The 23,497-nt window shown below is 48.7% G+C and overlaps 2 protein-coding genes across 2 annotated transcripts in view; both read left to right on the forward strand.

The window, feature by feature from the left end:
- Positions 1-161: 161 nt before the first annotated feature.
- Positions 162-23,497, forward strand: part of LOC135826001 (condensin complex subunit 1-like) — a 42,329-nt gene continuing 18,993 nt past the window's right edge. Inside the window, exons 1-20 of the mRNA XM_065338638.1 lie at positions 162-361; positions 441-516; positions 986-1,044; positions 1,507-1,595; positions 1,786-1,872; positions 2,205-2,359; positions 2,898-3,019; positions 3,478-3,604; positions 7,901-8,048; positions 8,233-8,355; positions 8,786-8,860; positions 9,593-9,727; positions 11,978-12,077; positions 16,505-16,745; positions 16,929-17,060; positions 19,180-19,256; positions 19,626-19,771; positions 20,921-21,183; positions 21,575-21,659; positions 22,331-22,405. Of these exons, the coding sequence (XP_065194710.1) occupies positions 250-361; positions 441-516; positions 986-1,044; positions 1,507-1,595; positions 1,786-1,872; positions 2,205-2,359; positions 2,898-3,019; positions 3,478-3,604; positions 7,901-8,048; positions 8,233-8,355; positions 8,786-8,860; positions 9,593-9,727; positions 11,978-12,077; positions 16,505-16,745; positions 16,929-17,060; positions 19,180-19,256; positions 19,626-19,771; positions 20,921-21,183; positions 21,575-21,659; positions 22,331-22,405 (2,427 nt within the window). The 5' untranslated portion in view covers positions 162-249. The remainder of the gene's footprint in view (positions 362-440; positions 517-985; positions 1,045-1,506; positions 1,596-1,785; positions 1,873-2,204; positions 2,360-2,897; positions 3,020-3,477; positions 3,605-7,900; positions 8,049-8,232; positions 8,356-8,785; positions 8,861-9,592; positions 9,728-11,977; positions 12,078-16,504; positions 16,746-16,928; positions 17,061-19,179; positions 19,257-19,625; positions 19,772-20,920; positions 21,184-21,574; positions 21,660-22,330; positions 22,406-23,497) is intronic.
- The window catches only part of LOC135826013 (uncharacterized), a 69,706-nt gene continuing 58,467 nt past the window's right edge, over positions 12,259-23,497 (forward strand). The window contains exon 1 of the mRNA XM_065338648.1: positions 12,259-16,279. Within this exon, the coding sequence (XP_065194720.1) occupies positions 12,530-16,177 (3,648 nt within the window). The 5' untranslated portion in view covers positions 12,259-12,529 and the 3' untranslated portion in view covers positions 16,178-16,279. The remainder of the gene's footprint in view (positions 16,280-23,497) is intronic.

Genomic DNA, 23,497 nt, shown 5'->3' on the forward strand with positions numbered 1-23,497 from the left:
AGACTAGACTAGACTGTGAAGTGTGAATACAGATCACGTGTCGTGACGGCATTTTCAAGATTTTCATCACTTTTTTGTGCAAAAGGTATGTAAGTACATCACCATGGCAGCGAACCATGCTATTTTTCGAATCTGTGGCGCGAGCACTTTTGCAGCTCAGCAGAGCTGGAGCACAAGCATTCAACTCAGAGCAAATTTTACCTTTCCAAAACTCAATGGTGATGGCGTTCTGATCTTTTTTCTGTGATCATGGCCGTTGCGTTCAACATACCCTTGGTGAGAGATGACCTTGTTGGTCATGGAAGCGGGTACAAGGTGCGAGAACTCGTTTCCACTGAATACTTGGCCACGAAAGTCACTGGTATGAGCAGCTGAGTAATTGTGATAGCAGTAGGGGCCTGAATGACACTGGAACTGTTTACTTCTCTACTTTGCAATAGATGCTTGGATGGGACTGAGGTCTGGTGGTCCAGAGAATATTTTTGGATCGTTTGACACTCTTTTCAGCCTTATCAGGTAAAACCATTGGTTCGAGAATTGGCTTTGCGAAATGTGTATGCACAGCACATGTACACACATAGCTACATGTATCTTCGGTAGAGATGTGGGGAAAAAATACTACAGCATTATGATAGCTACCAAGCAGAATTTCTACATGTAGGGTCGTAGATTTAATCTTTTTTGGATGACGCCTACTGCTTATCACGTGTCACATGCAGGGGCAAGTTTTAAAGTGACAGAGAAATAGCATATCTTTTATCAGGAGTGATGAATATGTCGTACTACTCCATGCTGTAAATCATTTCTTGTCTTCCACACGACACCCATCTGCGGCCTTTGGACAATCCTTAAATAAAAATCAATCAAATCAATCAATATAATAGGTCTAGCTGTTGGAAGCTCCTTGATGTGTTCGAAGGTGTGTTAGAAGTTGTACAGAAGGGCACTGTGTGTTTGTTCTGCCTGCTTATTTTGTTGTACCCAGTCACTTCCCATCTGTCAATTCTGAGGTTCGTGCACGCGGCTGGAAGGCTATAGTTGGTGGTAAGGGGGTCGTTGTAGCAGCAATTTCACCTTGTCTTCACTGTGCAGCATCCCACAATGACAATTCATGCACTAATTTGTTACCTGCCTCCCGCTAGTGCTCGAATGCTGAAGCGTGGTCTGGATGTTGCATTGCTTCCTACAATGTACATTGGCAGCTACTCATGCCGCAGGCAGGGTAAAGAATAAATTGCAAAAGAACCTGGTGTGTAAAGTGTTGGTGGTTTTTCATGTACTTTTGCGCAACATAGGTGATATGCACTCCCAGTGCTGTTACTAGGAGTCCTAGTGTCGGTATGTATAAATAAATGTTATGCAGCTTTATGCTGCATGGTTTCAGCTTCGTTGGGCTGTGACAGGTCGGGATTTCGTGCTGTTTGCGGTAGTTCTTTTTTGTTGCGTCATGGCGACTACGAAGACTGAGTGTCTTGCAACGCGTTCTGGTTGTTTTCCCTGGTACAGTATCGTCAGATTTGCTAAGAGAGTTGACTTCGATTCTGTCAAAGAGTTCATCGCCAGGTGATCGTCAGAAATGGCAAATCATCCTCAAGGTGATGAATGTATTTCCCACTGCTACACTGTTGTAACACCCGTGTGGTATCATTTTATGCCTTAGCATGTACATTTATTTGCCGGTTGCACTAATCTTGTCTATTTGTCTGCTACATTGTAGATAGCATTGTCTGCATACCTGGTGTCATTACTTAAACAAGGCATCCTTCTTCCTGTGCTTCCTTGCAGATGACCGTCTACCTGCTTGTACAGTTCATTGGGTGTTTCGAGATGCAGGCTACCCAAGCACCTATCACTACCGGTGCAACGACAAAGGTATTTTGATTGCAAAATAATTGTAGAAACCTTTTAGTGGACTACTAGTACGCACTAGTACGCAGCACACACCTTACCACAATGACATCGCTATGATGTCATATTCTCCCTATAGTGCTGGCTGCAGCCTGTCGGTACATGTACTACTAGTACCCAACTGCCTTTGGATGCATTGATAGGTTGGTTCATGTTGCCACTGTGGGGAGCAGTGCTGCTGACGGATGTTCCATGCCAGCCATGTTGAACTTTACAATCACAGCCGATGGTACACAGCAGATAGTTGTTGGGTACAAGGTACATTTATTTGCCTTTGTCGCAATGTCTCTCTTCAGGGTCGAAAGGGCAAGAAGAAGACTGCGGCTTCAGCTGGAGGCGAGATGTCTTGGGACACACAGCGTGGTGAAGGACTACGTGTGCTGCTGCAGATCTGTCAGCTCGATTTACCACAGCTGTGGGAGACACCAGTGGTTGAAGTGGAGTTTGTGAAGTGAGTTGAAACTCACTCTCTCTGTATCCTCTCTCTCTCTCTGTCTCCTGTCTCTCTCTCTCTCTCTCTCTCTCTCTCTCTCTCTCTCTCTCTCTCTCTCTCTCTCTCTCTCTCTCTCTCTCTCTCTCTCCTCTCTCTCTCTCTCTCCCTCTCTCTCTCTCTCTCTCTCTCTCTCTCTCTCTCTCTCTCTCTCTCTCTCTCTCTCTCTCTCTCTCTCTCTCTCTCTCTCTCTCTCCCTCTCTCTCTCTCTCTCTCCCCCTCTCTCTCTCCCTCTCTCTCTCCCTCTCTCTCTCTCTCTCTCTCTCTCTCTCTCTCTCTCTCTCTCTCTCTCTCTCTCTCTCTCTCTCTCTCTCCTCCTGCCATTTGCACTTTTTGTTGTGTTGTTTAAAGTGGTGACTTACGAATTAAAACCCAACTGACTGACTATTTGCCTGCCCAGGGTGATGTATATATGTGCCATGAGGTGGTAGACCATCGACCATCATGTATCATCATGTGTAACTGTATTCTTACGCTATTCTGTATGCTCATCCCGAAGTCTGGTGACGGAATGCTGCTACAAGCTTCTGGAGAACCCAGCATCGACGAAGGACAAGGATGTGCGTGACAGCATCTTCCATCTTCTTGGCATCTTCATTCAGAACTATAGCCATGCCCTTGGTAAGTTTCTTGTTTGGATGAGCAGCTGCCATTGCCACGTCACCTTGCTGGCGGCATGTACATGGCTGTATGCTATACACAGGCAGTTGTAGTACTCTTTCCTTTTGAGTGATGGATACCAACAACATCTAATCCTGTGTCTAGTTGTTGCTTCTGTAAATATGGGTATAGCTTTGGGTGGTGTACGCTACTAGTAATCGAAAATGAAGCTGTTGTGTTTTAACTCCTCTTTTAGATTGCCACGACATGCACTGATGCTATTTCCCACACCTACCAAGGGTGGGAGATGACTACTAGTGTTCTAGTTTTACGGATATGTTGCGGTTAGCCAAGCCTTCTTTCCCGGCAAAGGTGCAAAGATGTGTGTGTGTGTGTGTGTGCGTGCGCGTGCGTGCGTGCATGTGTGTATGTGTGTGTGTGTGTGACGTGTTTGTGCATGCGTGCATGCTCTGTGCCAGGTGCCAGTTTGAAGATTGTACAGCTACTGCAACACATCGGTGAGCACCTGGCCACACCCATGGCCATCGCCATGGAGCTGTTTGTAAAGGAGTTCAACGGCAAAGTGGTGGTCACGGAAGCTATCCGGTGAGGCAACTGTCTTTTTCTGCTCAATACACACTATGGTTCTTCTGTGTCTACTGTAAACCAGAAAATAGAGAGGTTCTGCCTCGCGTGAAATGTAGGGAAATCATTTGCTCTTAAGCACTGCGAAACCAAAGTTTTATATCCACGTGTACCGTTTAGACAGTCCTACTTGAGTCAAATTGCAAACGTTCTCAGTCGCACATATTCCAGTGCTTGAGCATCCCGAGCTAAAACTGGCGAATAAGGTTCCCTCTTTAGGCCCTGGTCACACTGCGTCAAGTTCGATGCTGGACGCAGCGTCAAACCCCAGCCCTGAACGCTGATGTGGAGTCACACTGCATTTTTTTCTTTTGCCGTCGCGGCCTGACCCACTTCACAAAACCACTCTGTGGCGAACCAAATCGCTACGATAGAGTACGGTACAGTACGCTATTTTTTCTTCAAAAGACACTAGTTTTCATGCAAGTGCTTGCAGCGTGAGCGGCAACACAGTCGATGTGCTCGCATCAGATGCTCAAATTTCTCGAGTTTTCGTCAGTTGCCATGGAAAACTCATGATTCAGACGCTGACGCAGCATTTTTGACGGAGTGTAGCCGAAGCCTTACGGTAAAGGACAGGCTGTGAAATGACTCCCGCTACATAAGCAAGACGATGCGCTTTAGCTGAGCCACTTGCCTTCATGCATTTGTACCAGCTCTTGCATTTGTACCAGCTCTTGCATTTGTTGTGTTAGTGCCTGATAGGACTGAAGCAAGTATACTTCGAAGTAAATGCTTTTGCTCCCATTCTCAGCTACCAATCCTGTACCAACCAAGGTACGACAATGGGGTTGCACAGCATGCAGTTCCAGCAAGTGTGCTCAGACTGTAATAATTTAAAAGCCAGAGCATGCGAAAAGGGGGTTAACCTCTAAAATCTGAGATTTCGAGCTGACTATCTAGTGTTACTCCAACATGTTTCAGAAATCTTTTGCAAAAAACCGCATCAAAAAATCTCTTTTCGTTGCAATGTTATAGGTGTTTTAGTGCCAGGTGGTCTGTTGGCAAGTATCGCACTTTGCGATGCAAAGAAAAAAATGATTGTCTGTTCTAGACATTGTACATAAGCTGACACTATTTTCTTGATGAAGCATTTGAAGCATATTCATGATGTACAGAGTGCACTTTAATGCCTAGTTTGGACCAACACAGAAGAGGCATAATCAGCATTTTCGACTAAGACCACACACATGCACAGTCTTGGCCCGTAAGCAGCCAATTTCCGCGATTGTGTTCATCGGCAACATGGTGTGAATATTATACAGTTACAGAAGAGCACACGATAAGAACTGTACAGTTACGGCTCTCTAATTGTCTAGTCACTGACTGGTGGGCATAGGTCATCCCTGAGCTGCTCTTTCACAAACGGACGGATTTCTTTGTGCAAGTACTGGCGACGAGCTCTGCTCATACCTCCAGGTGCAATGACCGGTGGTAAGCCTGCATCTTGCACTGCCTGCACGGTGGTCTTCAGCATGTCAACAGAGTCACTGTTTCCGCCAATGCCCTTCTGCACTTCAACCATGCCTGGTGTGGCAGCAGTGAAGGTGAAGTGGTGCATCTGGCTCACGGCTGGGATTGGCCGGAAGAAGTCGGGCAGGAAGCGGTCCCACTCGTACCAGGTAATTGTCGACCCAGCTGCAAGTTGAGCAACGTTGGCAGCAGTGCTGTTGTTCACTACGGAGGCAAGCTGTGGCAAGGTGAAGATATCTGATCGGCGATACTTTTGCTTCAGAAGACCAAACAGACCATCCACCAGGCAGCGTGTGTGTCCGGTGATCATGAAGGACAGGCTGATACGCTGATGGAGGCCAGTGATACACCTCCACGCAAGATAAGCCATCACAGTGCGATTTTTATTCTGCCCGGCGCAGTTGTCGGCATGGAGAAAGCATTGGTCCTCACCTAAACCGTGAACGGCGAAGTAGTGGTGGAGCAGGGACACGACGGTGCTTGGATTATGAGACTTTTGCCATCCTCGCCAATGGTATCGGCCTCTCCCAGAAGGTAATTCACCTGCCGCGGAATCGCTTCGCAGCATACGCCGAACAGCTGGACCTTGAATGGTGTCTTGAAGTAGAGTGGTCCTTCTTGACGAGCTGTTTGAGGGAGAAACACATTCTGCGCAAAATCACACGTGTAATGCACACATTTTCGCTGCTCTCCTGTTGGCTGTTCCATTTCAGCCCTGGCATCCAATGTTTTTTTGTTTTGTAGTATTGCCGCTCAGCTTGCGCATGGGTGATGTGGCTGGAGAGAGTGTCACAGGCCTTCAATTTGTCCGCTTCTGAGACTGCTGACATAACGGCTCTGCGCAGCTGCTTGCACGTCGAGCATACATCGGTGCGTGGCGTCATAAACTTGATGTTGGGCAAACAACTATGCCAAATGGAGCGGAACGATGATTCACCGATGATCTCAACTTGGGCTGCCGCGCAAGATTCCTTGTACAAGGCATGTACGCTCTTGTATGTTTGGGTAGCAGGCAAGAACACTGGATGAGCATCATCACGTCCACGCAGCGGGGCTGGATGCGGAATGCCGTTGACTTCTGCATGGTTGTTGATGAACTGAACGCATCTCTTCACGTTAGCGTACATGAGCGCATTATGTGGTCGCCTGCCTGTATTGCCATGGACCCTGGGCACCAGTCCGTGTTTCTCCAGGTGCTACTGCAGACCATACAAACGCTTCTTGCCGATGTCGTACGCGTAGCGAAACGCACTAACATACACCTCGACACCGTGGAAGCTGTAGGCGAAGGACTCGCGGCGACACTTTCCCCCGTGCGCGTTCTGACTGGTATTGTGGCGGCAGGACTCCAAAATTCCCAATAGCACGGTATCGCTCTCACTTTTCTCCACCGTTGACTTCTGCATGGTTGTTGATGAACTGAACGCATCTCTTCACGTTAGCGTACATGAGCGCATTATGTGGTCGCCTGCCTGTATTGCCATGGACCCTGGGCACCAGTCCGTGTTTCTCCAGGTGCTACTGCAGACCATACAAATGCTTCTTGCCGATGTCGTACGCGTAGCGAAACGCACTAACACACACCTCGACACCGTGGAAGCTGTAGGCGAAGGACTCGCGGCGACGCTTTCCCCCGTGCGCGTTCTGACTGGTATTGTGGCGGCAGGACTCCTAAATTCCCAATAGCACGGTATCGCTCTCACTTTTCTCCATTTCCCTCATGTTTAGTGTTGACTGCTCAAGAGTTACTCTGTCAAACTTACGGAGGCAGTTCTTGCTGCATCCACAATTCTGGAGCTGAGCAAATTCAGGAGCAGCAGCAGCAGCAGGGACGTTCTCCACTATTGCTTCGTCTTCCACTGTTAGATTTTCTTCATCAGCGATAACTCCAGCCTCATCAGAGTCGCTTTGAGGCTCTACATGCAGGTAGTTCGCTGTTGCAACATCGGAGTTCACCCTGGAGTTGAGGTAGTGGAGTTGGTCTGCGTCGTCAGTGTCAACTTGCGATTCTACGCCCTGTTCAGCAATTTCCTGACCAGAATCTTGAAGTGGAGCGACAGAGCTGTCAGAGCTACTCTCAGGATCGCCATGAAACTCATCTTCGCACTCCCTGAGCACGTCAGCAAGAGCTTCATCGACAGTGAAGACTATTCTTCGACTCATGGCAAGAGCGAGATAAAAAAAGGTTGAGAAAGAAGCTCTCTCAAGAAAACAAGCGCAGCTTCAAACAAACGAATCTCAGCAACGCGAGGACCGATTTGCAAAATCTAAAGACTGGTGGAAAGCTTAGACCGTCAGCCCCATTCTCGTGTCATCGACCTGCGCAAAATTGCGAAAACGCGCGAGATTATACAGAATCGCAGCGACTCAACTTCAAAATCCACCCAAAACGCACTTCAAACTTTGAAGTGCTTTTTCTCAGTTTCAAGTGCAAGTACGTCAGCCCCCTTTTTGTGTGCGCTGGCTCGCGCCACTACTATATAGTTCATGTAATTGTATTTAGCGGGTCTGTGAAGCGTTGAGATGAACTGCCAGCTATCCCGTGTTCTGATTACTATCACAATTACTGCCTTCATATGTGCGTATGTCTGTTTGTGTACTTTGAAGTATGTGTGTGTTTGTCTGTCTGTAATCTCTGTATGTCTGTCTGCATCTCCATGTGTGTGTGTGTGTGTGCATGCGTGCGGGCGCGCGTGTGTGTGTGTGTGTGTTTGTGTACACATGTGTGTATGTGTGTCTGTGTCTGTGCTTTGCATGTGTGTGGCGTGGCTGTTGTGACTGTAGAGAAATCACTCGTATGGATGGCAGTGAACTGGGTAGAGACACAAGCAGTAGCAGAGCGCTGGGTATCTTCCTCATTGAGACCGCCGAACGTGTCCCAGCTGTTATTCTGCCATCAATCAGCATTCTGCTGCCGTTGCTAGATGAAGAGGTAAGCTGCTGCTGCTGCTGCTGCTGTGTGTGTGTGTGTGTGTGTGTTTGTGTGTTGTGTGTACTTGTAGCTGTCTGTGTCTGATCCATTTTGTTATTGAATGTCCTGATGTACACTGTATATGTGCACATTAAAATGGTTGATTGGTAACCACCAGTATGCTGTGCTTCTGGTGGCACTACAGGCGTATGGAATGCGCAATGCTGTCCTATCTACGATGTGTGAAATCTCACTTCAAGTTCTAAGTCAACCTGGAGGAGATCTATCACAGCGCAACACCCGTGACCAGTTCCTGGATAAGTTGGAGGTATGTGTGCGTAGGTACATGTCATTGGGTCCAGATATGTCCTTTACTCGCACTGCGCCACCCACTTGGTGCTGTGCCTCTCGATCACCAAGAGAGTGACTTATCTGCTCAGTAACAGAGCAGGAGTCTTGCAGGTACTTCACCACACTACCTGCACTTGCTTTGTGCAAGATGTCATACCGCAGAACCTCATTTCATACCTACCTCGGTTTGTGTGACCTCGTCGAGGAATACATCTAGTAATTGGAGGGTGCTTTAAACTTTATCATGAGTCACGAGTCACGACTATACCCTGTGTTGGCGATGCAGCAGTTGGATGGTTAGATTGTCATTGAGAATGACAGCAATTCACAAATTCCAACATACGTAGCTTTTATTCTACGAATTCAGATTCTGATTGTGTGGTGTTGTCGTTGCTTGCTGATGCCAGGAACACATTCACGACGTACATGCTTTTGTACGCAGCAAGTGCCTGCAGCTCTGGCTGAAGCTTTGCAATGGCAAGGTGAGATAAGCTGCTAGCATGAGTACATGTACATTGGAAAGTGTAATTGCGAAGTACATGCGAATCCAGGTCAAGAGACCACCTGGTTTCCGCAACCACTTGGTCTACATAAGACCGTTATTCTTTAGGACATCATGTGTGGAATGTGCAAGGTTTGCTCTGGTTTCTGAGCCTGCCACTGCCTGCATCCGAAGACTGTGATAGACTGGTCTCATGGGCAGTTGTTGAAACTAGGGTTAACCTGATCTGTATCTTTGCACTAGTGGCGATCATTTGCACTACTTCTTGTAGGGGTTCTGGCTGCTCGTTGCCATGGCAGACAAATGGAGGATTTGAAGTACGTGTAGCTGTTTGTTGAAGAGGGTTGCCAGTTTTATCCGGTGCTTTTTGATCTCAATGTATTGTGTGTGATAGTTGATCTCAATGTATTGTGTGTGATAGTTGATCTCAATGTATTGTGTGTGATAGTTGATCTCAATGTATTGTGTGTGATAGTTGATCTCAATGTATTGTGTGTGATAGTTGGCTACAGCTGTAGGTAGTTAGCTACAACAATACAAGAGCAGGTGGCTTGCGGCACCAATCCTTTGAAGTCATACCAGTTTCGTTTCTCTTCCCTTCATCATTGGCGACACTCTTGAAATGCAGACACTCTTGGCTAGTTGCAGGCTCCCTCCTTGATAATTTTCAGAATTTGCTTCCGTTTCTTCTTGATTTTCTTGATATATTTAGGTGATACCACTTTCTCGCCAGCAAACACTCTTGGATCTAACTATTGGCAGGCTTCAGGACAAGTCAGCGTTTGTTCGTCGCTCCGCTGTTCAACTGCTTACTGCCATGCTAAGAGGGAACCCGTTCGCCGCAAAGGTGTGTGTGTGTGTGCATCATTGACTGCGCCAAGAGTACATAACCCCCAAGAGTGTGCAACTGCCTGCACAACCTCTATGGTGTGCTGCGACGGCAGAACTTCACATCACGTGACATGGTTCAAAAGGTTATGCTGGCAAACAGTGCAAAGTGACCACAAGAGAGTTGTACCCAAAGCTGGGTTGCGTACAACCCTGTATCTATCATGCACAGAGTGCAAATAATGTGTACGGGTTCATCACGTGATGTGAAGTTCTGCCGTCGCAGACCCCATAGCTGGAGTTGCACACTCTTGGGGGTTATGTACTCTTGACTGCGCTGATTGTACCGAACTTTCCAGGGTGTAAGCTGTGCCCGCTCTCAGAGTCAAAATGTCACATTCCTGTACTAAGACAAAATATCCGGGGTATACTACATTGTACATGTACTTGTAAGCCACACATCAGATGTCTGTCCAGTTTACACACAAACACACTCCAACACACTCGTACACACACTTTTTCACCTTTTCACGCCCATCGCCGGAGGCGATGATAGCGATGCTACAGCAGAGCCATAGCAACTTGTGCTGGGATTGCACCATTCAACAGCTTGCAAGGCTGAACAATTGACCGCCACTATTCAGCCTGGTCTACACCGCACAGCTATGAAGTGGCTTTTTCTGGCCAGTGTGTCCCTACACACACACACACACACACACACACCCACACACACACACACACACACACACCTGTCCCTGTCCTGTAGAGTCACTGCCGCAAAAGGGTCACGTGATCCCATCACTGGGAAACTTGAGAAGAGAGAGAGAGAGGACACGACGCCCGATGACGCTCCAGGTGCACGGGTAGTCGCATCCGCTTGCCGCATATGCACACGTGCTGAAAGGCTGAGCGCTCCTCTGCTGTTGGTCTATGCGCCACCCTTGAACAGCGATGCCTTCCCCGTCCCCGGACACCGCGAAAGCAGCGACCACACCCGTCACAATGCGCGGCACAACATCCCTCCGCCGGTGCCGACGTTCCGGTAGTTCCAGGTGGCACTGCGGCATCCACCGTTGAGGCACACACATGCCGGACCAAGCCACCGCGGCTTCTCAGCCACCGCCCACACCGCCCGCACTGACTGGCGCCCCGCTGCTCAGACACAGGCCGCGCACGCTCCTCCAGACACTTATGCCGAGCCATGTCTCCTTTCCGTGCAAAATCCCGTCCGCATACCGTACATACCACTCGGGGCGGAGGCTCAGGCACATTGTCAGGCTCTTGGTAGGTGTTGCGCCACCCCGCGCGGGACTCACATGCAACATCATACCATGATGCCTCCACGCCACGGGCACGTAGATCCCGGACAGCACAGTCCTTCCATCTGCGGCGTGGGCCATGTGCTGGGCGACGCTGCAAGAAGGAGCCAAACAGTACCTGTTTTGGGATGCGGTTGTCCGGCATCCGCGCCACATGCCCCAACCACTCCAACCGCCGATGTGCAATTTTGTCTTTAATCGTCTCGGAGTCTCCCCAGCGCACCAGCAGCTCTTCGTTGGTGATGTGTTTGTCCCACATCCGGCTTCGAGAGACCCCGAGGATGGATCGGATGCACCTCATGCTGAAGGTTGAGAGCTTCTGCAGGTCATGTTGAAGGGGCGTCCAGCACTCAGAGCCATACAACAGCAGGGACAGAACGCAAGCATTGAATACGCACCGCTTGGTGTGCATCAGCAGATGTGGATTGGAGAATACAGACCTCCGAAGAGCACCGCAGGCCCTGGAGGCTTGGGCAATCCTTGCGGCGATGTCCCGGGACGAACGGCAACCGCTGTCCACTACAGAACCGAGGTATTTGAAATGCGGTACGCATTCCACCTCCGCTTGACCAAGTTGGAGGGGAGCGCGGTCAGTAGGCGTGATGCCGGGGCCAACAACTACAAACTGAGTCTTCGTTCACACACACACACACACACACACACACACACACACACACACACACACACACACTTGCCAGCTCTTGGCAGAATGATTAGCGATTTAGTTGGCATCTTGACTGGATCTGTTTGGTTCTGCTGGCTGTGTCCACAGTTCAACAAGAGTTCATCTGCAGGATACACTGCTCTCATATAATGATAATCATCTCCTGATGTACAGTATGACGTGTTTGTTTGATGGGGAATACGAGAACAAATTCTTCTCCTGTTGGAACAACTGTTTGTACATGGGTATCTTTGCTTTTCTTTGTTGTGTGGCTGGTCTCTTGCAGTTGTCTATCGATGAATTGAAGCAACAAGAGACTCGAGAAAAGAAACGTTTGTTGGACTTGGAGCAGGCAGCAAATTCGAAAGAATCTGATGATGCACCAGGTGAGTTCACTTTAAAAAAATTGTAGTCGTTAGGTTTCTGATTGCCATGAATGTAGAATTTGGTGTGTATCAATCCCATTAATATTGGCTCTGCTCTTCCCAATCTGCAGTCGCTCAGTGTGTGTGTGTGTGTGTGTGTGTGTGTGTGTGTGTGTGTGTGTGTGTGTGTGTGTGTGTGTGTGTGTGTGTGTGTGTTGAGTTGAGTCTCTTGAGGTCAGTTTGATCTTTTGAGGCTCTGTCTAGTTCCCGTCTTCTACTTACTTGGAGCTCTCCCTAAGTTAGTTCTCGCCCCCCAGGGCTCTCCTAGCCTTGCTAGGAGAGCCCCTGGCGTCCAGATAGAAATACAGGTCGGAGAGGCTCACGGCGCGTCTTCCAGGACAATTTAAATTTTGATATTGTCACTGGCGCGCCGCTCTCCGTCCTCCATCCGCAGTGGGCTAGCTACCCCTCGGATGTCGCCTCTACCATCCTCAGCTTTTCAGCAACCAGAAAATGGGCGACGTCGTCGCAGGCAGGATCCCCCCCGCAGAAGCGATTCTCTACTAAAATTCGCTTCGTGGAATGTCAGAACTCTCGTGAATGCTGACGGCCCAATCGAAACTGCTGCGTCTGGACATAGAGTAGTCGAGGACAGGAAGATCAATACTGTCATAAATGAGCTGAAGAGACTCGACATCGAAGTGGCTGGACTTCAGGAATCGAAGTGGTTTGGAGCTGAGATCTACAATGTCGCGGATTCGATCGTATTGTCGTCTGGACGTCCCGTACCATCTGAAAATTTCAAACGCGGAGAAGGAGTCTGCATCGTCCTGAGAGGCCGTGCACGGAACGCTTTCTCGGCAGGAGGAAACCAATGGACGGCGGTATCGTCGAGAATTGCACAATGCAAGTTGAAGTTCGTCCACCACGGAAACAAAAACACCTGGATCAATGTGATTGCATGCTACGCTCCAACTTTCAGATCAAGTAGGGAGTCCAAAAATGAATTTTTTGCATCCCTGCAAGCGAGCGTAAACTCAGTGCCACCAAGTCAACAATTGATTATCCTTGGCGACTTCAATGCACGGGTTGGTCTCATCCAGAGTGCTGATCCATGGTATGGGACTTGTGGAGATAATGGGATAGGGGAAACGAACCACGCTGGACTGGAACTGCTCCAGTTCTTGACATGCAACAGCCTCACTGTGTGCAACACCTGGTTTGCCAAGAAGCGTATCCACAAGTATACATGGCAGCACCCACGGTCGAAGAAGTGGCACTGTATCGATTATGCCATTGTCAGGCGGCAAGATCTGCTAGCCTGCACAGACTGCCGCGTTATCCGTAGTGCGGAGTGTAGTACCGACCACAATCTTGTATGCTTATCGTTCTGTCTGTCGTACACCGTCAACTTTCGCACCGGAGTAGCACGGCGTTCACGCTTTAATATCCAAGCTCTCATGACCCGCCCTGGTATGACCGACGAACAATCTAATGCCGTGCAGGCTACTCGGCTCCAATTCGCCTCCGGTGTGCAACACCATCTGCAATCATCTGGGCCAGCTGATACCGTTGATGCCAAGTGGTCGGCATACAAATCTGCCTTGACCTCCAGCGCTGAGGCACACCTGGGCAAACCCGTTCGACTACAACCAGACTGGTTCCTAGCAGCAGCAGACATCCTCCAACCTCTTTTTGCTGAGCGCACACGCCTCCATCAACAGTGGCATCAATCAGAGCTGCCAGCGGACCACCGCCGCTTCCTCGATGTCCGAGGTAGATGTCGTACCGCAGTTGGTGCAGCGAAGAGTGCATGGTTGGAGCAGAGAGCTAGCACTGTGGAGCGTGGCAAATTTAGTGGTAAGCACGTTTGGTCCGCCATCCGAGACATTCAACGGTGCTATTCAGGACTCCGATCCGTCACCATCCATCCGGTCCGTAATGCTGAGGGCATAGTTTGCACGTCTTTGGAGGAGCAGGAAGACTGCTGGTCCACTCACTTCTCGAACTTGCTCAATGTCCCCAGTACCTTCAATGCCTCCACCGTTGCTAACATCCCTCAACGTGAGCCTGACGAGTCTCTGGCAGTCACACCAACAATGGAAGACCTTGTCGTCGCCATCAGACACCTTGCAAATGGCAAAGCTGGAGGTTCCTCGCGTATAGTCCCCGAGCTTGTGAAAGCAGGTGGCCATGATTCCCTGGACGCATTGCTGGATCTCGTCCAACTTGCTTGGACGACGGCCACTGTTCCGCAGGAATGGCGCGATGCCGAGTTGGTTCCTGTTCCCAAGAAGGGCGACCTGTCCAAATGTGATAATTGGCGGGGTATTGCCCTTCTTGATGTTGTTGGCAAGGTGTGTGGCCGCATGATTCAAGATCGCCTGCAGTTGTTGGCTGAGTCGGAACTCCCAGAGTCCCAGAGCGGCTTTCGGCCAGGCAGGGGCTGTGTTGATGCCATCTTCTCGCTCCGCCAGCTAATCGAGAAAGCATACGAACATCGTCAGCAGCTCTTCTGTGTGTTTGTGGATTTGAAAAAGGCGTACGATTCTGTACCACGCGCTGCTCTCTGGGTGGCCTTGGGCCGACTTGGGGTCCCGCAACAGCTAGTGGCCCTGATTAAGGCTTTCCACACCTCTACCTCTGCCTCGGTCCGAGTTGGCAACTCCACCTCTGATGAGTTCCCTGTGGTTAATGGTCTCCGACAAGGATGTGTCATGGCACCCGTTCTCTTTAACCTGTACTTCGGGGCGGTTGTTGAGACATGGCGTACCCGACTAAAGGATGCAGGTCGTAGTCACTCTGTCAGCATCCAGTTTTCCATCGATGGCCAACTCTACCCCCGCTCATCATCGCGCAGGGCTGGCGAGTCACTGTCTGTTAGTGACCTGGAGTATGCTGATGATGCCGTTCTCGTGTCTGAATGCCGTAGTGATGCTGAGTTTGGTGTGGAGCTCTTCTGTAGTGTTGCCCGAGAATTTGGACTAACTGTGAGCATCGCCAAGACGAAGATCATGACGGCGGGCCATGGGGTCTCTGCTGAAGACTCGGCTGACATCGTTCTCCCCCTTGGCACTATCGAAGCCGTGCCGAAGTTCACCTACCTAGGATCCATAGTGACCCCTGACAGTCGTTCTTCATCCGACATCAAGCGCCGTATTGCCGAAGCCTCAAAAGCCTTCGGAGCCCTCCAGAAGGTATTCACTGACAGATCTCTGTCCCTCTCTAGTAAACGCCACCTGTACATGGCCTGCGTTTCCTCAATATTACTGTATGGCGGAGAGTGTTGGACCCCACTCCAACGGGATATCAGAAGTTTGGATAAATTCCACCATCAATGCATCCGGACTGTCCTCAGCATCACCAAGCCTCGTCAGTGGTCCGAGCGGCTGTCATCCACAGACCTGCGGAACCGTTGGGGAGACCCAGTACTGATGTCTACACGCCTCCGCAATCGGCGTCTGGAATGGACTGGGCACGTTGCGCGTATGGATGAGGATCGCACCCCCCTCCAACTCCTCTTTGGGTGGCTACCTGTGCCTCGGCCGTTTTGTGGTCCCCGGCGACGGTGGAAAGACACGGTGATGACCGACCTCAAGGTTGCACTGCAACAGCCATCTCAGTGGTTCATCCTTGCTCAGGACCGCCAACAGTGGAGGGAAGTACGGGTTGCCCCTCAGTCGAGTTCCACCATGCCCAAGTCTGTGCATTGCGCAGTGTGTGACCGGAACTTCTCACGGGTCTCAGATAGAACGCGGCACAAGTGCACCACTCAGAGACGGCTTCCCATCCAGCTCCAGCGTGGATCAGTGCAATGCCAGAACTGCCAGAGGTGGTTCCGCAGCAAGGGTGGCTACTCTGTTCATCGATGCCAGCCTGTCACGAGTTCTCCTACACCAACAGTCAGTCTGTCTGTGCCACTTTCAGCTTGTTGCCAGCAGCACTGCCCAACATGTCAGCGATGCTTCCGTTCTGCGGCCGGGTTCAAGCGTCACAACTGCAATCGTGGTGCGAGACCATCTGCTGCTGAGAGAGCAGCTCTGCCCCTCAGCTGCCCACGTTGTAAACGCAATTTCCGCCGGCAGCAGGATCTAGCCAGACATTCGCGGTCCTGCTTGTGATCCGTGTCCCGTTTTCTGGTCCCCTTTCCATAGGGGTGACACTTGCCCCTCTGGGCAGTCATGCTGCTAGTAGTAGTAGTAGTAGTGTGTGTGTGTGTGTGTGTGTGTGTGTGTGTGTGTGTGCGTGTGCATGCGCGCACGTGTGTGTGTGTGTGTGTGTGTGTGCGCGCACGCGCGTGTGTGTGTGTGCGCGCGCGCATGTATGTATGTATGTGTGTATGTATGCGACTATGGGTCAGGAGAAGAATTTGCTAATTTGCTCCGATGAAGTCCTAGTGTAAATGAACACGTTTCAAAAATTGTTTTTTTTTTTTTTTTTTTTTTCAGTCATGTTGCCGGAGCGCCAGTGGGAGGTCATGTCGTCGGACGTGGAGAAGAATCTTGTCGAGGCCATGGACAAGATGAAGATATCCATTGGTGATGATGGCAGCGAGGGAGAGGAGGAGAAGGAAGAGGAAGAAGGCGAGGAGTCTGGTGATGACACAATGCATGCTGATGCTGATGTTCTAAGAATGGACCAGCAACTTGATTTCCTGTTTGACCCAGAGTGTGAGAAGAATGCTGAACGGTGAGTTATGCTCGCCTGTTATGATTATTCTCCATGCCACCCTGCACTGTGCATTGGACAAACTTTCAGATTGTGAATTCTTCCTGGTAGATTGTCAGTGAATTGTGTATGCAGTTGACTTGCTACAAATAAAACTCTGCGTGTGTGTGTGGGTGTGTATGGGTGTGCGTTTGTGTGCAACAGGGTCATTGAGGAAATGACACAATCACTGTCCAGTGGCAAGATCAGGGAGGCATGCTGTTTGCTAGTCAGGGCACATCAAACCTGGCCGGACATGGATGCGTTTGACTGGTCATCCTCCTCACCACTACCAGGGTTAGTTCAATTGTGTTACAACTATTACCTACACCCTTAGTCTGACAGAGAGCTATGGTGGCACACCTAGCTAAAGGTTTCTTGACCGCCCTCCGAGGCTACATGGCATCTTTTTGCTATTGATGGTCATGTGATGAAGATCTTGTGTGTTCTTGGCAGTGGATTGTGCCTGCTTACATGTACTTGTACAGGCTTGCATGGTAGAATCACTAGAATGCCTTTTCGGCAATGTCTGTACTTCTACTGTGTTTCAGTCTCAGTAATCTTTGTTGTCTTGCCTCAATTTCACTGCTGCTGCTTCTGATGCTTATGCCGGCGCTGCTGCTGCTGCTGTTACTTCTGCTAATGCTACCGTTATACAGTGGAACGTTACACTAACTTAATGTAAAGTACCCGGTGTGTACATGTATACTTTCCCCTTGCATCGGATAAAGAATACTGTTTAACGAGAGAGCTTGGAAGCTCAGGGCCCTACGCTATGCTTTTTTGCCTTGATGACCTAGACAAAAAAAGCATAGGGATGTTATAAATTCTTATAAATTTCTACTTTTTGTTTTTAGACATAACCTGGGATTCGAACCCGCACTATCGCCCTGCATGCATCCCCCGATACACTTCGCATACATACTAATTCTTCCAAGTTGCTTCACGTTATGATCTTGTATTTGAAAGCCCTATTTGAATGTGCATTGTGGCCAGCCGTCTTTGGTTGTACGGTACTGGACAGGTACGGCCGAGGGTAATACGACACCATCTACCGCCTTGATGACGGCAAAAAAAGAATAGGGATGTTATAAATTTTTCAAATTTCCTATTTTTTTTCAGGCATTACCTGGGATTCGAACCCGCACTATCGCCCTACATGCATTCCCCATACACTTCGCATTCATACTCATTCTTCCAAGTTGCTTCACGTTATGATCTTGTATTTGAAAGCCCTATTTGAATATGCATTGTGGCCAGCCGTCTTTGATTGTACGGTACGGGACAGGTACGGGACAGGGTAATACGACACCATCTACCGCCTTGATGACGGCAAAAAAAGAATAGGGATGTTATAAATTTTTCAATTTTCCTTTTTTTCAGGCATTAGGCCACCCTTTCTTTTTTCGTTGTTTAACGTCCGCGCCCGCGTACCTTTTTGCCTCCGACCGGAATAAAAACAAGAAAGTAGTAGTACCAATAATATGCGAAGTTGTAAATACATGATTGTGTAGTTTCACAGTGTGCCGATCATGACCTTAAACTTATAATCTTGCCTCCCGGGCATGCCTTTGTCTTGTGTTCTTTTTCTTTTTTTGTTGCCTTTTAAATATCGTACGGTGTGTGTCCTAGTAAAAATCCAGATGTAATGAATTCATGACATGCTAACTCCATGCTATGTACCTGTTTTGTTGGATTCATCAGGCATGTGCTCCAATGTACCATCAAAGAGTGTTGTTCTATGCCTGCAAGTGCCGTTAGACCCAGAAATATTGTATATATCACATGCTTTACTGGTCAAAATGTTTGATTGGGGTTTCCAGTTTTTGGAATGGGCTTTTTTTTCGCCCTCCCGCGTACCTTTTCGCGGAAAAAAGGACGTTAAACAATGAATTAACAAAGGGTGGCCTTACCTGGGATTCGAACCGCACTATCGCCCTACATGCATTCCCCCATACACTTCGCATTCATACTCATTCTTCCAAGTTGCTTCACGTTATGATCTTGCGTTTGAAAGCCCTATTTGAATAGTGCGGCCAGCTGTACGTGGCCAGCTGTGTTTGATAGTACGGTACGGTACGGGACAGATACGGGATAGCGCCAGGCGTGACACAAACACACAAACACCAAATTAAAGCTGTGTGGACCCTGGCTAGCGCCAGACGTTACTGAAGTAACGTCTTCTGCATAGCTACGGGAATTAACTAGGATACAGAGTGCCACGGCTCTAAACCAGCTGTTACATCTATTGGAGGAGGTACAGATATGCGGATGTTTGAACCTGAACTTCCTGCACAGATGAGTGACTGTCAGTGTCCGCCCAATGTTCTGCTGTCTACTCTCTCTACTGTGATTTCCAGAGAAACTAAGATACGGTTGCATTGGCTTTCTGTCATTGTGCTGCTGCACTTTATAGGGAAGGCGAAGAAAGTTCAGGAACACAGAGTAAAGTGCTTCGCATCGCCATCGAGAAGCTCCGTACCGTCTTCCTTGGTAAATAGTGTTTATGACTAATGTAGTCTATGCTAGCTAATGGATACTTCTGTGTGCTATGCCTTCTGTATGAGTGTATCGTATTTCAGGGATCAGGGCCGCACTCTGCACGGAACTTGAGCCAAAGTTGCCCTTGCGACTTATACTCCAGGCATTCATTTCCTACAAACCGGAATTTGACAGTTGCCTGCAAGAGCAGGGGGGGAGAGGAGGACTATACTCCAATGCAGCTGTACCTGCTTTTGTCACTCTTGAACTGTGTTCATCATAAATTTATATGCTGCATAAGACTACCAGATGTATGTCAGTTGGAAGACAGATCTCTGTACTAGATTGTATTGTCTTTGTCTATACCCTATACTGCTGTAGCCGCCTGTTCAGATCAGGATGGTAATGTGCAAGTGGACTTGGAGGAGCTGATTGCACGCACGGGCGAGCAGTGTGCGCAGGGTGCTATGTCGGCCATCTCCGCCGAGCAGCTCACCAAACAAGCTATGATCGTCAAGTATCTAGCTGTGAGTATCCAATGTACTTTGTTGTACGGTTTATTCTCGATAAGTCGCGAGCCCGATTTTGAAGACAAAAATGCGTGACTTATCGCGATGGCATGACTTACATAAAGTATTATTATACAAAAGTACACGTCGTTAAAAGTGTGTGACTTATCGCGAGTAGACTGTATCATATTGTCCGTGCGTGCATGTTGACATCTGGACGTCCAGCTCACTCCCGCATACCGGAAAGCAGTGCTCATGGCCACAGAAGCCATGTTTAGACGTAATGTTTATTCATACAACCAGGCTGCTACTAGTATTCTAATCACAATGCTGTGTTGCCACACCTGCCGACATGTCAGTAGCCTGCCAATTTTTGAGGCATGTCACGACCTGCCGACAATTGACCTTCTCCTGCCGACAACAGCCATGAAAGCGTCCAAGTTTGATCTTATGCGTGGTTTAGAAGTCATGGTCCAGATTTTTGGCCTTTACTGCTCATTACGCGTGTTTCCATAGCTCTCTTCTAAGGCGCTAAGCGAAATCATCATCTGTCTCGAGAAAAATCGGCAAACTCAGCCCGAGTCTCACGTAAAACGTGAAATTTTTTTCTTATCAGTTTTCTTATCAGTGCCGCGCGCGTGTGTGTGTGTATCGAGGTCGCTACATAGGGTAGGGGTCCGGGGGCGAAGTCCCCGGATGATGCATTTTGTTTTTTCTATCCTACTGATATTTGGCTATAATGATGTGGCAACACTGCAATGTGATGCAAAGCTGATGCACACATGCATGCGCAGGTGACATTAGAGAGGTTCCGCATAACGTAATTACGTTAGTAAAAAACGTAGTCGATCTACGGAAAGTCTTACGTAAACTGCATGCGCATCTGGGTTCCGCCATACAGAGTTTTCAAATCACGTAGCTGCCCTTGGCAACTCCGAATGCGGCAGTGTACGACCAGATCGACATGGGGAGAGAGTCATAAATTTGTACCCCAATCCACTTACGGACCAGCTACGTTATCAGAGCCCTATCTACGTACTCTCCGTAGACAACTTTCCGTAAGTGGAGTGTAAACTCGCGAGTTCACATGTAGTAGTACTAAGTGTACCTTTGTGTATGCTTGCTATTTGCTAAGTGTACCTTTGTGTATGCTTGCTATTTGCTTAGGACGCTGTGATATTCTCTGAGAAGATGCAGAATGCAATACCAATCCTGTGTCAGCTACTTGGTTCAAAGTCCACCACCGACATCATGGAAGCCGTGGAGTTCTTCGTGGCAGCCCATCAGTTCGGCTTAGCTGCTGCGTCCCAGGGCGTGCGCAAGATGATCATGTTGATGTGGAGCAGTGAGGAGAATGTCAAGACTGCTGCCGTGGAGGCGTACCGTCGACTGTACCTACAGCCTATGGACATCAATGGTCACCGCGTCAAGTAAGCTGTTGCAATGTTCAGTGCTTGTTCAGGGCTCTCTGCTGTGCAGCCCTAGACTTGTGAACCCTGGGATTTTCACTCGTACAGGGCGCAAAGCTGACTCACTTGATTGTATTTCATTGAGCAGAACTGCGCTATTCAAGCTCATGACACCCAACAGGCATGTATCTTTTTGAGATGTGTGGTCCCCGTAGCAAGTGCTGAGTCTTGTGTTTTCTGGAAACCCGAAGAAGCATCCTTATTCGTACAGACCCAGACCCTCTTGGACGCGATGCACACATACATGTCTTGGGGTATCGACCCTTTTATGTTGGTACTTGTATCTCTCTCCCCCTCATCTCTCTCTCTCTCTCTCTCTCTCTCTCTCTCACTCCGCCATACTTTCCTGCAGGTCATTCAATGCTACCATTGCCAACAATTTGATTCAGCTGACGTCAGACATGACATTGGGTGAAGTGACGTCATTAGAAGCATTGGTAAGCAGACAATATGTTCCAGTCAGCGATAGTGCAGGGCTACTGATGAGCAAAGCAAAGCTAGCTGCCACACTAAAGTTCAAATCTTTTGCTACAGTATGACAATGTCAGTAGTCACCAGGAGATGCTCACGGAGGTGAGGCTAATGAAGAACGCCGGGCTTGAGGGAGACTGGAGACCAGGGACGCTTATCTACTGAAGTAAAACACCACTGCTGCCACCATGCTGAATTTCGAAAGACTTTATTGCAATTACAAAGTGTGTTACTGTGATTGGTGGCATATTGGTCTCCTGCATAGTAGCATACCTCTGGACACTGCCACAGTTCTTTCCACTCAGGTGTTGATCAGTTTGATGACAAAAACTACATGTACATTACAAGTACTTGCCAGCCATGTCAACATAATATTATTATTTTTGCATGGAACGCATTCTTGTAGCAAGATAAGTCAATAGTCTCCACTGCAACAGTTAGAAAAGTTTGTGTAAGGCAAGCTAAACTGCCGACACACTGATATAAATTGCCAGGACTGAAGCCTAACCTCTATGTGGATGTGTGGGTGTGTGCGTGTGCATGTGCATGTGCATATGTGAGCGTGCCTGTGTGTGTCTGTGTGTATGTGTGTGTACGTGTGTGTGTGCCTTTGCATGTTTTGGTACACACTGATAAGATCATGGAGTGGATGAAGTCTAACTCTCTGCCAGTTGGAGTTTTGAATGTTCTTTGGGACAAAGTATCGGGAAAGGTGAGGTTTATCCATGATCAGACAATTTTCTGTTGCACACCGCATTTTCATGTCTAGTATTCGCCATGCAAGGTAGTATAGTGTCCATGTCTTTTTTGACCATATTTGTACCACTCTCACCGATTTATCTGTACCAGTGTTCAGCGCATAAGTTTCAAAGCGCAACCTGGTGTAACTCGGCTGTCCCTTGGCCAAATTGGAAGATCGAAAGGTCTACCGGCATTAGAATGTTCTCCGCTATTGGCTCGAAAAAAACCCGAAGGCGATCTGAGGTCGGAGAGCGGAGTTATGTTAACTCATTTTTGGAGTTTTCCTGACTCACGACCCACGCAGCGACGGTTAGTTCACATCATCGCAAAGGCATGTTTCCCAGCTCTCATGTAAAAATATTGAGCAATCTGCGATGCTATTTGTTGAAATGGCAGACAATTTGAGTTAGGCGCTTGCCATGCTGGCTCTGGAGCACCAAATCACGCTGCGGCGCTGGTCCAGCGGTTCTACTGATGGATTGCTGGCTATCGCTGTGTCCCTTTGGCCAAGAGCTTTCCAGAAAGCCCAATATCACCGAAATCGGTCAAAGGACACCAGGGTTACGATCAGATAAAGTGGACGTAATGCTTGAAGTGTTATTGAAACTCCACAACACGCACTCTCTTCTGACCCACTCGGAGTGGAGTGGTGGAGTTACTGATAGTTTTATAATGACCGAGGTTGTTGCTAGCTTCTCTTAGTATTGAAATAGTGGACACATGCAATCTGTCCGATAATTATAACCAAAGCACGCTCCCTGATCTGTAGCTCGTTCCCAAGATGTTTCCAAGATGGAGATCATAAGGGCCCGGTCACACATGCACTCGAAAGTAGCGTATACGCTTCAGCAAGGTCGCAGGAGCGAAAAATGGCATGGCAACGGCGAAAAGCGGAACTTCCGCTTCAGCGGAAACTCCAATCCGCTTCCGCCAAAATTTTCGAAGCGAGACTGTCGCTTCTGCGGATTCGCTTCCGCGGAAAACACCACGGTCTGCTGTATATGGACTTGCTACGAGAAATTTGTATGCGTATGATGTCCATGCAACAAAAATGCGTGGAAGA

Source organism: Sycon ciliatum, chromosome 1 (genome assembly GCF_964019385.1).
Source record: "Sycon ciliatum chromosome 1, ocSycCili1.1, whole genome shotgun sequence".
Classification (NCBI taxonomy): Eukaryota; Metazoa; Porifera; class Calcarea; order Leucosolenida; family Sycettidae; genus Sycon; species Sycon ciliatum.